At 39.1% G+C, this 15,510-nt stretch overlaps 2 protein-coding genes across 3 annotated transcripts in view; one reads left to right on the forward strand and one right to left on the reverse strand.

Moving 5' to 3' along the window:
- The window catches only part of ush2a (Usher syndrome 2A (autosomal recessive, mild)), a 204,694-nt gene extending 201,992 nt beyond the window's left edge, over positions 1-2,702 (forward strand). Inside the window, exon 94 of the mRNA XM_028013714.1 lies at positions 703-2,702. Within this exon, the coding sequence (XP_027869515.1) occupies positions 703-792 (90 nt within the window). The 3' untranslated portion in view covers positions 793-2,702. The remainder of the gene's footprint in view (positions 1-702) is intronic.
- kctd3 (potassium channel tetramerization domain containing 3) lies at positions 1,859-15,365 on the reverse strand. 2 transcript variants are annotated; one of them, XM_028013711.1, is made up of 20 exons: positions 14,922-15,365; positions 14,514-14,567; positions 13,200-13,245; positions 13,018-13,091; positions 12,860-12,918; positions 11,565-11,645; positions 11,283-11,414; positions 10,750-10,840; positions 9,743-9,933; positions 9,554-9,669; positions 9,341-9,428; positions 9,018-9,134; positions 8,391-8,561; positions 8,125-8,280; positions 7,722-7,818; positions 7,450-7,643; positions 7,226-7,364; positions 7,017-7,139; positions 6,163-6,678; positions 1,859-6,074 (listed from the first exon to the last, which is right to left on the reverse strand). In XM_028013711.1, the coding sequence occupies exons 1-19, from the start codon at positions 14,990-14,992 to the stop codon at positions 6,168-6,170; spliced, it is 2,511 nt and encodes an 836-aa protein (XP_027869512.1). In that variant the 5' UTR covers positions 14,993-15,365; the 3' UTR covers positions 1,859-6,074; positions 6,163-6,167. The 2 variants fall into 2 exon arrangements, with proteins under 2 accessions (XP_027869512.1, XP_027869511.1); XM_028013710.1 differs by having other exon boundaries at positions 1,859-6,678.
- Between the last annotated feature and the right edge of the window lie 145 nt (positions 15,366-15,510).

Below are 15,510 nucleotides of genomic sequence, written 5' to 3' on the forward strand. Positions count from 1 at the left end.
GCCATGTCTTGGTAGCTTTGCAGTTGTTACCATTTTCAGATGTTAAATTGTTAGTATTCATTGAGATGTTTAGAGCTTTGGATATTAGCCTGGTGACCTGACCCTGCTTTAAAATTGTCCACAACTTTCTCCCAGACTGCTGTGTTCCTTGGTCAACATGATGCTGTTTGTTTGCTAATGTTCAACAGGAAAGATCTGAGGCCCTCATAGATTAATACTAAGATCAAGTTTTGCATGTCTCCTTCCACTTCACATTATGTGCTTCTTTGAGTTGGTCTATCTCATAAAATCCTGTTGCAGAATGAAAATCCACAGAGAAGGTGCTAAAAAGTGAAACAGCCCTGATAAACATTGGATGTTGCTTCTAAAAGGAAGACTGTGGGTATCAGCATGGTTCTTTAAAGCCAATTAAGCTGTGACATACCTAATAATCGGCATGCTGCTTCATAATCAGATAGCTTAGCAATGCACAGTGATGCTCTGCAACACCTGTCAGTTCTAATCTTACACAAAATATAGCGACCAGAAGGCTAAAACTGTAAATGCCATCTGATCTCCATTATAAGAGTTCAGTGGTTGTCAATGAGATCAGAAAATGGACGAGATGTCTGGAATTACAAACTATTACAAGTTACTAGTACTTGAGTATTTGTTCAATGTTGCTGACTTCATAATGTTTGGATCTTGTGTGCTTTCTTTCAGTATGTGGAGGAAGATGAGTTTGTGGATGCCATCAAGGCCTTAAGCTCTGTGAAAAAAGAGCACAGCCTGTTCATCGACACTCATCTTTAGGACAACAGGCCTAAAGATGCCAGACTGGTAACACTCATTCTGTTTGGTGTCTTCTTATTGTTACTGTTACAATAGAGCTAAGCTGGGTTCGCTGCAGTAGAGTCAGGGACACAATGTTTAAATTTAGAGCTCGCATATGGACTAAAGCCTCCATATTTGGTAACTTTATGGCATAGATGGTCTGTGAATGTTTAGGTTAGATTATGATTCGCTTTCTCTGCTTGCCAACAGCTTTTAGAAAGTTTAAATGAGTAAAATCAAAACAATCCATAAGTTCATGCTGATCACTTCCTCACCTGGTAACTGTGCTTATTACCATATCTGTAGTCAACACCATTAGGGCTTTAACTTAGACGGACACACGGCCTTCATGTTATTGTTGCTAGAGAGATTTGCCAACTTTATTATTACAAATGTAGCTGAAATGTACATATGTGTTGTCTGTTTGTTGTGATGTAACCTAAAGGCCCAAACTGAGATTTTGTCTTATTACGTCTTTGTGTATTTACTGCTTATTGCAATTCAAATGTAAAACAAGTGGTTGATGGTCAACTCAGACGTGTTTACTTGTTGTTAATGTGATTGACTGTTATTGTTCTGTGGCTTACAGATTATTCACTGTTCTGACATAGAGACCTGCAGTTTCAACTAAAAAAGAGAAAAAGGAAACATCTTGTTTAGTGTTTTTATAGAAGTAAAATTATTATATCAAGATTCCATAGACTGGACCTAGAAACAGCATTTAACACTTATTTAGCCACTCGTTTTAATGTTGATGGATTTTAAAAGATTTTATATACAGTACGCTGGTATGACCAACCTTTTTTTTAAACGCAGGCAGTATTAATAATGACTGTATATTTTTTAATTTATAGGTACTTCATAGATTGTGTATTTTTGGTGAATAATAAAAAAATGACCAAAAACAGAATTTTCTGGGGTTTTTCACAAACAGGAAACATGAACACCTGAAGTTAAAGTTTCCTCCCACAACAGCTTGTTACAAATTCATCATTATTATGTAAACCATGTCTGGTTAAAAAAAAGAGACTGAGTGCCAGATAAGAACAGTTTCATATTTTTTTACTCCACTGTGAAGTGAAATGTCAGTATTTGAAAGCAGCAAGTCAACAAAAGATGTACAAATGTACCAGACCAATGTTTAAATAAAAAAAAAAAGATTTAGAATAAAAGGCAAAAGAAAACATCACTTGACAAACGTAAAAGTTTGTTCCATTTCATTAGGTTAATGTTGTCTTGTTCATTTAAACAACATGAAATCCAAATACTTTGAACATATTTTTTTAAATCCATATGCTGATGTCAAGAGGGGTGAGGGATGATAAAGAGAGTAACTTTGTGAACACAGACCTATCAAATGCTTCTAACCCCCCACCTGTTTCTGCACTAATGAAGCAGCTTTACCTAAACTTCATGTTTTTATCCTGTTTTTGCACTTTCTGCTGAGTTCCTACAACACAGATATGCCAACAGCTGTACAACGCCTTAGTCACCACACACACGCACGGCCACACCAGTGCCACTGTCTCCATCAAAACTATGCTGCCGTAATTTACTTTTGCCGCCGTGTCCCTTAAGGGGACATCTAGGCAAGTTTAAAATTAACAAACTGGCAGTAACAACTGAGCCCCCCCGCTCAAGGACGCCAATCTGACAAGGGCACTTCTGAAGCGTTCGCAGCCGCATTCACAGCTATTGTCAGCCACAGAGGGAGGGGGGAGGCTGTAAAAAGAGTTTGTGGAGTGATTGTAAGGGACAGTATGGCCCTGAGCTACACACACACACACACACACACAGAGGCTTTTATTAAACTCATAAATCACAATGACGACAGACGCCATCTAAGAGACTGTCTGACGGGAAGGTTAGTGAAATCAGAGCTATGGGGGGAAAAACACACCTCTGATGCTTAAAACAAAACATTTTTGCTTTTGCACAGTGTCTAAATGAAGCATGCAATAAAACTCATCTCTTACTCTTCACTGTGGCTTTTCTATTGCTGAAGTCAGCTTTAAATACATCAAAATAAATCATTAAAACATCAGCTTGTTTGGATTAATCTCATCAAAAGGTTACTTTTTCACAGTCAAGCACATAAGACCTGGAAATGTTAGGATTTCTAATATATCATATAGTGTGTTACAGAATACATATGAAATGCATTGTATTTAAAAAGAAATACAGTTTAAGAGTGGATTGTTGCAAACCTCAGGTAGGCATGGGCAGGTTAATGATAAGGTTTTTAAAAAGTTAGGATTTCAGTATCAATTTCCTCTAAATTTCCCAAAACTTACTCTGTTGGAAAGCTCAAGTTAGACCTGCTGAATGTGGTTCTGCTGGATGCTTCTTCCTGTTTGAAGGGAGTCACTCCTTCCTGCTGTATGAGGAATAACTGCAAAGTTATCGATGCAGTCAAACATCCGCTATCATCATATACTTCCTCTGAAGGCGAGGCTGCTTTTAAGTCAATAACACTATGCAACTGGCAATGTTTCCTTGGACAGAAAACTTAGAATACCTCTAAGACTGAACATTATATGCATTTCTCTACCTAACCTGTATTTCTCTTGTGAGGTGCATTGAGATAGAGTTTAAATTGCCACTGTATGAATAAATTAAATAGAAATGAAACTGCACCAAGTTATTTTATATGTGTAATATTAAATGTGTGTTTGCATAGGCAGGCATAATCATTGATTTTCTGTTTGAAATAAACACAATCAGATATTGTTGTCCATTTTTAGGAACCACTTTTTTGTGCACATAGGAACCGCAAAAGGTTACATTAACCAGCCCAGGCCTAGTATCAGTTTTGGAAAGACAAATAACGCTCTACTCATTGTAACTAAACTACACAAACTCTGAATCAATGTCAACTTCATTTATGAAAAGTTCTGAGACTGGAGCTTTAAATATTTTACCTCCTTTTGCAGCATTTCCTAAATTCAGTACATATCACATGAAGAAGCTTAAATAAACAGGTATGCATGTGTTTTAGCTCGTTAGAGTCTGGCTGTAATATAACGTAAACATAGCCAGAGAAGAGTTGATGGACAACAGACAAAACATGCTGTAAACAAACACCTATGCACTACAATGCACATTAAACTGTATATTTTTAAATCTAAAATAAACACTCAAAATTTACTGTAATATTAGACTGTATAGTTCAAGAAAAAAAACATATTTAGGTCCAATATGTGATTACATCAATACAGGCCTTTTATGTATACATGATGTATAAATATACAATAAAATAAATGAGTGCATCCTCTTTAGGATTTTGTTCTGAATATGCAGGTTGACTGTAATGTTAGTGTATCAAAATTTATGTGTCTTTGTACAAGTCATGACCGAAGCTACACAGCTCTCTCTCAGGCTTCATTTTTTCACACTCCGGTATGTTTTTAGGTGTAGTTAAAGAAACTCGCATCTTAAACATACAACACTTGCATCAAATTATGCACTTAAAGCCTTCACTAATGCATCATTTTTCTCATTGTGGTTCATAATTAACTCTAATCTGGCCTTAACTAAGCCAGATCAGGCAGGTCCGTTATGTTCCTACACAGTGCTCTCCCTCTTCACAATCCTTTGGTCGCTAGATTTCTCCATTAAAACACAACAAAAGTTAAATAAGGCACTACACCAGCCATCTGACACAAGACATATCAACATTTCTTTTAAATGAGTCAAAGTGAGGGCATGTATGATAAATCCTCTCATTAGATCTAATGTAAGGTATGAAAAAATAAAACTAATAAATGTTATTAGTGTTAATAAATGATCTTTCACAGGCACGATTTGGGAGGGGCGGGGGGTAATCTCAAGCGGGAAAAGAAGCACTTATTCTACTAAAGCATTTTCTCAGAAATGGGCACTGAAAGGTTTTCTAGTGAATGTTTTTTAAGGACTAAATGCCACAAAATCTCTGCTTTAAAATGTACAGTACCTTCCAAAAGTGTTTTTGTTTCCACATTTTGTCACGCTACAACAAATACCAATTTATTTTTTATTGGTATACACAGTTTTCAACATTTCTGAATGCGTTGATCTGAAAGTTTCTATTTTACTGTGGCTGTGTGTTTAGCGTTGATGTTCTGCTGGGAGAAAAACCTCCAGTCCAGTCTCAAGTCTTATTTTCTTCTAGAGTTTTCCTGTAATTAGCTCCAACCATCTTCTCATGAACTCTGTCCTTAATGAAGAAAAGTGTCCGCAGCATGATGCTGCCACCACTGATTCACAGTGATGATGGTTCGTGTTATGAGCAGTGTTAGTTTTCTGCCATACCTAGCGCATGTAGGTAAAAAAAATCTAATTTTAGTCTTATTTAAATGAACTCGGTGGGTATATTTTTTATGTTTCTGGGAGAAAAAAATGTGAAATACTTTTGCAAGCTGCTGTACATTTAATTACCGTGTTAAAATATACTTTTTCCATTTAGGAGGAGGCTATAATGTGAAGGTACACTAATGACAAAAACGGACTAGATTTAAGCATATTTCACATCTACAGAATGTCACCACACATGATCATTGGCCATGACCTTCATCTGAACACCAGAGTCTGTGTTTCTAGTCTGCCTCTTCACCTCACTGCTGCCTTGCAGTGAAGCTTGTATTGCATGCCCGACCTGCACAGTTTAACTGCTGTCAGCTGTTTTAATGTAAACCCCTCTGACTCTGGCTGCAGTAAAGAAAGTATCCTAGGATTGAAGTAGCTGCCAACATTTTGGACCGGATGACATGTTTTAGGTAAGTAACATGAACATCCACTGCACAATAAAGTTATGAGCTCTATTGTTGAAAAAGTATTGTGATTATTATTATTGCAGAGATAGGAGGACAAAGCTCTTGTATGATTGGTCAAGATTTTTCGGATAAATATTTAAGTTTTTGTGTGAATTATATATTTTTTACTTTTATTTTGCGAATGTACATCAATATTTTAAAAGCTAATTTCTAAATTTTAGGCAATTTGATTTTGTAACCATCCGCCTCATTCTAACACATGGTTACTAATATTGGGCTTATTTCTGTTTTACTAGCTTTACTCGTCCGGTGATTGACCTAATCTGAGACCTTGTGCTTTAGTTTTGCTCCTGAAGTTGATTTTAGTGCAGCAACCTCACAGGAAGAGAAAACAGAAGACTGAATCCTGAAATCTACTTAAAACGTACCGAGACAGAAGAAAGTTCAACTTCATCTCACAGATAATATACTGATAGTGTTGGAGACTTACAGCTTCTTCATGAGCCACACCTGTAGGTAAGAAAAAAGTGACTTTAGCTGCAGCTGATTGTATGTTCTTCCTTTGCCTTCATATTTAGCGCTGACAGGCTAGCCTTACTGATGTCACAGGCTGCTGTCATGACCGGACGGCTCAGCTGGCAGCTTTCTGTGTCGTGGCGAAGTGGAGGACGACAGTTTGGTTGGCGAGGGCGAGGCGTTTGCAGATGAGTCACTGCCCCCACCTTCAGATCCAGAGGAGAGATGTGGAACTGGAGGAGCCCTCTTCCGCCCCAGAAAGCCCCCCTCCAGTACGCTCCTTTTCCTTGCAGCGCCGTCGCCCTTCACCCCTTCTCCTCCCGACCCAACAGCATCCCCTTCTTCTGGCTGAGTGTGCACCTTTCGCCTCACGTCCGCTCCTGGACCTGGGCTGTCTGGAGGTTGCTGTGGTGATTCTTGACTGACTTCTGGTTTACTCGCTGAGATGTTTCCGGCGTTGCGGGAAGCCCAGAGCTCCATGACCGAGGCGCTCCTCTCACTGTCCTCAGGCCCAAAGTTACACAGCGAGCGCCGAGCGTCTGGGATCTGACTAGGTCCAGGGTTGGACGTCTGACTCAGGCTAAAGTTCTGGAAGTCTCTAAAAATATATACCGGGCAGTTAAAGAACCGGCAAAACGGACAGTTTTGGGGGGTTTTAAACATCATTAAAGCTGCAGCATGTAGCTCTTATAAAGTTGCTTCTAGTTAGCACTGGGAGAAGGAGGAGGAGCTCAATTTTTTTCCAAGGGTTATCTGTCTCATACTATCCATCAGTAACAGTTTTAACAAATATGTAAAAAAAACCATTTTTGATAAAAGTTACATATTGCAGCTTTAATGTGAATTTCTTAACCATGACAAGAAATTCAAGAAAAATAAATGATAAACGATATGATAAATGCCCATTCCTAACTGGACTGAAAAATGTTGCTTCACCTGTAGCTGTTGAAGGATTCGGTTCGCCGCGCCCGGGCCAGCAGGGGGCTCTCTCTGTAGGGCCGCACGGCTCCGTAGGTGACCTGGCTCTCAGGAATAGATTCCTGGGCCTGCAGCTGCAAACTGAGGTTGAGCAGAGACAGAAAGGTGAGACCTTTCATGAACAGAAACATTGCCAAACGGTTATACGATGCAGTCATCTCTCGAACCTTGACATAGACTCTCTGAGGCGTGTGTGGTGCAACACAGAGGGGGCGGGGCTTATGCTTGGGGTGGCACAGCGGGAGGTACTCAGGTCACACTGGTCCAGCAGCTGAAGCAGCTCCTCCTCTGTTGGCCCACCCACATCTGCCAAACAACATTACAGGAGTTTGTGAATAGAAACTTACACACAGCTTGGTGACATTTCAGCCACTCGTCTCTCCTTCCTCACCTTCTTTCTTCTTCTCTTCTCCTTTGTTGGCTGTGTCCATCGCAGTGGTGAGGTCCCACATTTGAATGCTGCCGTTTCCGTGACCGGTGAACAAATAGCGGCGCGGTCGGGACCCCATCCGGCTGGAACCCTCGCACTCCCGAACCATGAAGCAAGTGATAGTGGTTCCATCCACAGACTGCACCTCACAGATCCTGAAACGTTACAAAAAGAAATCAGATTCACATGTTAACCACAGTAACACTGATACGTGTATATGGTGGACAGTGTACCTTTTTCCAGTTGAGGAGAGCCTAACAAACAGTTTGTTGGTGATGGGGATGACTTTCTGGATGAAAACTTGTTGATCATCTCTCTCTCCGAACGGGCCTGTGGAAACCAAACAATTCAAGTGATACATTTCTTAACTTTTAGGAAAAAGGGCCAAATCTGTATGTGGTTCCCTTTTGAGGTTTCTATATTTATGCCAATCATTACACACTCCAAGCGTAACTTGCATTTCACTTGAATGCAAGTTACGCTTGCAAGTTACGAATGCAAGTTACGCTTTGCATTTGCATGTTTTGTTTTGTTTTTATTACTTTTTATCTCTGTTATATTTTGTATATGGACAGAATTCAACATCATCAAGAATATGTTTAACCTAATTGTGTATGTTGTTTCTTCCCGTCTCACCTATATCATTTCCAGAGCAGTAGCTTCCATGACTCTCCGTCTCTTCCAGGGACAGGATCTTAAAGGAAGCCAGAGGTGTGGAGCCTGGCTGAGTGGAGATCATCCCTCTGAACCGCGTCACCGTCCACGTCCGAACGTGGTTGTTATCCGCACACACTAAAACACACACAACATAAAAACAATCCAGTGAGGTTTCAAACAAGTAGATTGTTACTGGTGACTGTCATCTGAATTTTGTGAAAACTAAACACAGGAACGTTTGTTACCCGACACCAGATGTTTCTCAGATAGCATAATCTTCGTCACTGGGCTTCTGTGCACAGTGAACGTCTGAAACAGCTGAGGACCTGATCCTACGGTCTCTGGGTGCTGCACGATCACCCTCACTGCTCCGCTGCTCGTCCCATAGGCGATCTCTATCCAGTTCCCACTCACACCTGAGAGCAGCATAAACATAAAGGTCAGGAGTCTGCAACCCTAAGAGCCATTTGCCTTCATTCCAGCCAAATAAAATTAACTTAGGGTCACAACACAACATAACTCTTTTAAATAAAATAACTCCTACATTATGAAATGTTAGATTTTTAATTAGCAAAGCAAATATTACATTTTGCACATAGTTTGCATCATGGTGAAACAATAAATGCAATTCTTTTGTGGAAATGTTATGAACACATTGTATGAAGACATCTGAGGAACATTTTTAACTATATTTACATTTTAAAACATTATTCAGTTTTTTAGCAAGTCATTAAGAGCCCAGAGGAGCATCTGAAGAGAAAAACTCCAAGTGCTTTTCCAAGTAGGATTAAAAAAAACAAATAGAAGCAAAGTCCGCATCCCATACATATCCAATGTAACCCTTTTTCTTTCAGTATTTATTCAGTACTTACTGGTTTTAGGGGTGAGGTACACAGACAGTGCAGTAATGGCATCGTTTGAAGGGTCGTGATAAAGCTCAGTTACTAAGAGATCGTTGTCCTTCATCCTCAGAGGAAACTTCTGCATGTCTGAGAAGAGGAAGTTGAGATCTTCCTTATCTGATGGACATTTTGAATGTCCGTGAGATAAAAAATGTATCTAAAACACCTGAACAGAAATCTTTTAGTGACAAAAACAGCAGCAATCTCTTATTTTATAAATAAGATTCATATCCTGTAACAAAACTTCACTAAGATCCAATAAAGCTGGTTGCTTTGTTTGTGTCTGTTCACACCTATATAATAGATGGAGCCGTTGGTGCAGCCCAGCAGCAGGAAGGACCCGGCCGTGTCACAGCTGGTGATGGGAACTACATCCTGAACCTAATAAAATATGAAAAATGAACTTCCAGTGGTAAATAAAAGAGAATAAGAGGAAATACATAATATGACAAACATGTGTAAAGATGAATAGAAGCATTCAGTAAACGCTCACTGACGATTCCCACCTGCCAGTGTTGAGTGACGGCATTCCACACGCCAACCTTTCCTGTGTGGCTTGTCGCCACCAGCTGGTTGCCAATGAAGAAGAGGTCATCAACAGGAACGCCGAGACTGAATACACCTAAAACGAGAATTAAAATACAGCACTTGTGGTATCCAGAACCAGAACTATTCCTTTGATTCTTGAAACCTACCAATTTCATTTCCGCTGCCTCCATCTTGGATACTCCAGAGGATAATCTTGCTTTCAGAGGCGGCGGCCACCATCTTGTCCTTGTCTCCATGTGGACCACCCACCACTTTAGCGTTAAGTGCTATACGTTCAATGGTCCAGTCAAGGTAGGGAGAGGAAAACACCTGCTGCCATCCAGACGATTCCTTTATCCTGTAGCCAGAGCATACACAAGCTAATACTGTAACCTCCGTTTATAGATCTTTGATTAAAATTGATTTATTTAACACTTAATTAAGTCAGCAGTATGAAAGCATCTGAAACAGAGGAATTCCAGGTCCAACGACTTTTAGATTTCTCTGCTTCAACACACCTGAGTCAAATAATCTGGACATTAGCAGGATTCAGGCGAACTTGACTGCGATGAGGAAGTGATTCAGCTATTAGATTCAGGTGTGTTGCAGGACACCAGATCTCACTCTAAAACCTGCAGGACACCGAACCTCAAGGCCAAGATTTAAAGACGAGTCCCTGCCTGAGACCTGAGCTCATCTTAGTGTAAAGATGCATCTAAGTAAATCAGAATATAATTGAAAAGTTAATTTTGTTTCATTAAAACACATGCAAAAATTCATACCCATAGCAATGTAATATGATTGTTTATTTCAATTCATTTTGAAGGATATGTTAAATGAATACCCCAAAATTTTGTTTTAGGAAATTTTAGTATTATTAAAGATAATTACAAAAGTCTTCTGTTAGTAAGGAGAAAACTGTTGACAGTTATCAAATAGAAGATATTGAAATGCTCCACAAGACAGTTAAGAAACAAAGATATCATTGCTATGGAAACTAGCAGGGACTATGTTAACGGAAAACGCAGTGGAAGGAAAAAGTGTGGCACAAAGCAAGCTCATTAAAGGCTTTGAGTGAGATTTGCAATGCATAGACAGCTGCTGGAGTCAGAGCTGCAAAAACAATCCAAGAAAATCTTCACACTTTCTCGATGAGAAATAATAAAACTGGTACCTATAGCAGATGACAAAGTGTGCATAAGCTGCAACGATCCAGTTGTGGTGTCCTGCTATAATCAGCACTTTCCTGGGGTCAACCATTGAATCTGGAAACACAGGCAGAGTAAATAAATTCCCATTTTCACTGCTGGTAGAAGTGAACTGGTGTTTCTTAATGAATGCTTGAATGAAAAATATTTTTCAGGAAGCAGGAACAAACTAGTCAGCAGGTCAACATGAAACTAGGCCACTTCAGTGAGTGCTGCTAGTCTGAGCACTAAAAAGATTTTAGGACACATTAGCAGGCGCACTAATGCACTCTTGCAAGAAGGCACAAACAAAAACATACATTTACTCTGTTATGCATGCATTTATAACACACACAGACAAACTGAAAGGCCAAGTATGGATTTTAGATCCAAGTTTTTAAAGGTCAGACTCAAATCCAGCTTAGTCCACTACCTGAGATGTTTTTTTAAAAAGAGAATCGTATTTGCTTCTAATGTTTTCAGCTAAAACAAATTTTTAAATGTATTCTCTCCCTTTTACCCAGTTTTTCTGGGTCGTCTGTTCCAGACAGAGAAGGATGAGGAAGGGGAACCCCACGGGTGAAGCCCTCTGCGCCGCTCGGACCCGGTCGCTCATCAGAAGCTGCAGGTGCCGACTTGCGAGCCGGGACAACTGTCCAGAAACAAAACCACAAAAAAAATCCACTTATTTTTCCCGTACACTGTTCTGTCACATTAGTACAAGGTGGAGTCTAGATCATTTCTGTGGTGCAACCTATACTACGTCTGTTTTCAGTTCATTCAGTGAGTTTCAGGCTTTTACCCGGGGGAGGAAGGTAACCATGGAACAGAACGCTGCCACATGATGAGCGGTCCAGTTCCTCACATAACAGCAGGCGTCGCACTGCACAGGTTCACACAAATACACATAAACATTCATCAACATAACAATTTCACATAAAGTTACCAGTCTATTTTTGTTTCTTAATTTAGACATTTATTATTTTCTTTAGCTTCATGTGCTTTCAGTTTGTATTTTCTTTACTGAGTTTGGGACAGACGAGGCCTGAAGAAGATGGCTGTGTATTTCTTCTATGTTTAATATAATTTCAAAGAATGTGACTGAATTTCCAAAAGGTAACGTTCATTGTTAGTGTGGGGAAGTTTAAAACAGTGAAACAGGATGTAATACAGCATGTATGTGGAAGTAACTCTGTCCTGCGTTTGACCTTGGTTAATATTCTGACACAGGAAGAAAATTATTTTAAAATAAAATGTCTGTCATGTTGGGTTCAAATGTACCAAAAAAAAACATAGAACATCTCTACAAATAATTCAGAGTCCACAGCACTGAACCTCCTGGTTTTTCCACCAAATATTGATTTCTGAACTCTTCCTGAGTTAAAACGTTAGTATTGTTGTTTCTCTTTGCATTATTTGAGGTCTGAAAGCACTGCATCTTTTTTATTATTGTTATGCAAATAAATACTCAATTTTAGCTTGGATATTTGGAGGCATATTGTCAGTAGTTCATAAAATAAAAGAACAATGTTCATTTTACTCAAACATATTGTAAAAAGAGTAAAATCAGAGAAACTGATAAGTGGTCTCTTAATTTTTTCCAGAGCTGTATGTAAATGTAACATGGTTGTACAATGTGTTACCTGGGATTCATATCCCTTGAACTGTTTCCAATTTTGTCGCTTCATAGTTAAAAATATAAGTACAGGGGATTGAATTGGGATTTTGTATAATAAATCAATTCAAAATGAAACAAAAATGATGGGTGGTTGTTTTTTATCTTTTCCTGAGATGAAAATATACACAGCTGGACTCTATTTACTAGTGAGGTGTCTTTTGAGGTTGCACTAGATTTTGCATATGTGGTAAACATTAATACATCCCACATTTTTCAGATTTATGACCTGCATTACATCTCACAGTAATGTGCCACTTTCTGTGGGTCTATAACGTAAAATTCCAATAAAATTCACTAAAGTTTGCGTTAAAATCCTCAAAGGGTATGAATACTTCTGCAAAGTACTGTAAATAACCCAGTACATCCCATCAGCACCGTTGCTTTCAAAGTTTCCCATCTGAAACTGATCACCACCATACCTAAAGGAGTGATCCCATAAAACTCTGCTTCGTGGCGCAGGACGCTGATATTGACGCCTCTAAAAAGAAAAAAAGGACACAGAAAATGTTTTTGATACAGGTCACATCACAAAGATACACGCTCCTAAAAATTCAGTAGTAATCAAGCATTTTCTTACCGCAAGTCCAGTTCTTTGGTTCGGAGAAAGTTGAGAATTGGTGCAAAGGCTGTAGGGTCTCTGTCAATAAATATCTGGAAGTGATATAATAATAAGTAATTAAAAGACATACAATTAATTATTTTTGAAAACTGGACAATCCGAAACCATTTTAATTGTGATAGTAGGAGACCTCTACTCACAGCTCCAGTTTCATCCCGCAGAGTGGAAATCCTCCCACTCAGTAAACTGAAAGGAACACAGAGACAAATGTTATCAAATCAGTTCTCCATTTCCACTAACCAGTAACTCAGTTACTATAATCAATTTATTTCTACACCAAGCAAACCAAAGCAGTAACTGAAGTCTAGATTATTATCCTTACTGCATGTTTTTATGTTAACTTTTATGAAAAAGCGTTCTGCAGTGGCTGAACTAAAGACAGCTGGGAGCAGAAACTGACTTACAGGCAAACAGGTTAAACCAGTTATTCTGACTGGTTTTTATAGCTCTGATCAGCTGTTGTAGGAATGTACTCAGAGCAGTGTTTAATTTTATAACAAAAATATCTTCCCAGCTCCAATATCCTGCCTCTCTTTAACTGTTGCCTTCATCTAGACTTAAAATCACTAACACCTGAGGAGAATCAGGTGGGACAGCAAAAGTTTTAACCAAAAATATTTTTAAAAAGATGTTTTCACTGGTTTCACAAAACATAAAATACAATATTTATTGTATTTACATAACAGACTTAATTTTTATCTCGTTTGAGGCATCCTGAAGGGTTCCCACAAAGCTTGAAACATGACAAAATATTCACCCACAATCAGCTCAGACACAGAACTTGGCAACACCTCGCACAAGTTTTCATAGTTCTTGAACCTTAGTGCATCTGAACATAACTCCAAACTTGAACATATTTTATTTATTTTATGTTGTGGACAAAAGAGATGCACTGTCAGAAAAAAAAACAGAAGGGAATTAATAGATGGTTTTCATACACTTTTGGGTAAAACATCTAAAGGTTTGTATTCAAACTTAGTCTACATGTAAAACTTTGTATGGTGGACAATCATCACTGTCCACCACCCTGGACACAGGGACAGTGGCAGCATCATGCAGTGGGAACCTTTTATAGATGGAGAAGATGGTCAGAGTTGATGAGAAGTTTGGTGAAAATCACATTGCAACATGGGAAGAAACTCTACTAGGCTGCAAAAGACCTGAACCGGGTTTAAAGGTTCACTTTCCAACAGGAAAACAACACTAAAGAAATAGCCACAGCTACAGGAATAGCATGCCACACTTTTCAGATTTCTTGTTGCCCAAAGTTCTAAAATCTACCACTTCAAAATTTGGCTCGACTTTGTGTTTCTTTGTCACATAATTTAAAATAATAAAGTTTGTGGTTGTAACACAACAAAGTTAGAAAAGTTCAAGTGGTGTGATTACTTTTGTGAGGCATTGTTTATAAAAATACAAAATAAAAATAAAAAAGCTGGATCCATTGAACTAACCTTGAGAAGAAAGAGTCTGGGATCCACATCAGAGTCTGTCTGGATGTGCTGAACCTAGTGAAGGATACAGGCAAAAATCATGAATGGCAACACATTTCGAGCAGGATCTCTTTATGACTTATGAGTAAATACTTGATTTAATTAAACATTTAAGAATTGGTGATCATAACACTGAGTAATATGATTACAAAAAAGCATTGTGTTTAATTTTGCAGAAATTGTACATTGTGTACAAAGTAAATTATTCAGTGGTGTGGCAGCAATAATGATGGAGTACGCGATCTGCGTTGTCTGCTTTGATTACATAAGTAACAACAACGTTATGAAGATGTTATAAGTATAATCACAAGAGTAAATGTTTATGAAAAAATGACAATCATCTGTCGGCGTCAAGTGGACGTCACTTACCTTGTCCCCCCGACATTTAGCTGGATGATCTCTCCCATCCCAGGCGTCGAACTGTTATCGTTCGTGGCCATGGTGACTGAGCCGAACCAGGTAGTGTTTTCACCAAAATGTCACTGAGCTGATCACAAAGGCTAGCTTGCTAACACTCCTCTATCCGCTCAGCTGATGCCCGGACTTCCCAGCCTCACTGCCTCTCCCTGGGACCACCATCAGTAAAATATCCGCTACACACAGCCCATGCAGGCTACAGTAGCCGCATCGTATAGCCTCCGCATCGTGGACGCAGAAGGTCGGGGGGTGTTTTATAACCAAAACAACCGCACGGGGATCCCCGTATTATCCAGTGGGCTTGTTTGCATCACTGTCCTGTGTGGAAATCGTTGGAGAGCAGCCTGCGCGGAATTTTAGCAACGAGAAACAGCTGGGATGCGCGTCTGTAATGTTGCAAGATAGTTCCCCTCCAATACCTTGCTCTTTCGTTTAAACACCAAACGTCGATGGCGGTACGTTGACTGACAGTAAATCTCTCTTCCTGTAAATTTTGTGTTTATTTCAGTCAGTCAGAGTATTACAGTGACGACAAATACAT

The sequence above is a fragment of the Xiphophorus couchianus genome, chromosome 4 (genome assembly GCF_001444195.1).
Source record: "Xiphophorus couchianus chromosome 4, X_couchianus-1.0, whole genome shotgun sequence".
In the NCBI taxonomy this organism is placed as follows: Eukaryota; Metazoa; Chordata; class Actinopteri; order Cyprinodontiformes; family Poeciliidae; genus Xiphophorus; species Xiphophorus couchianus.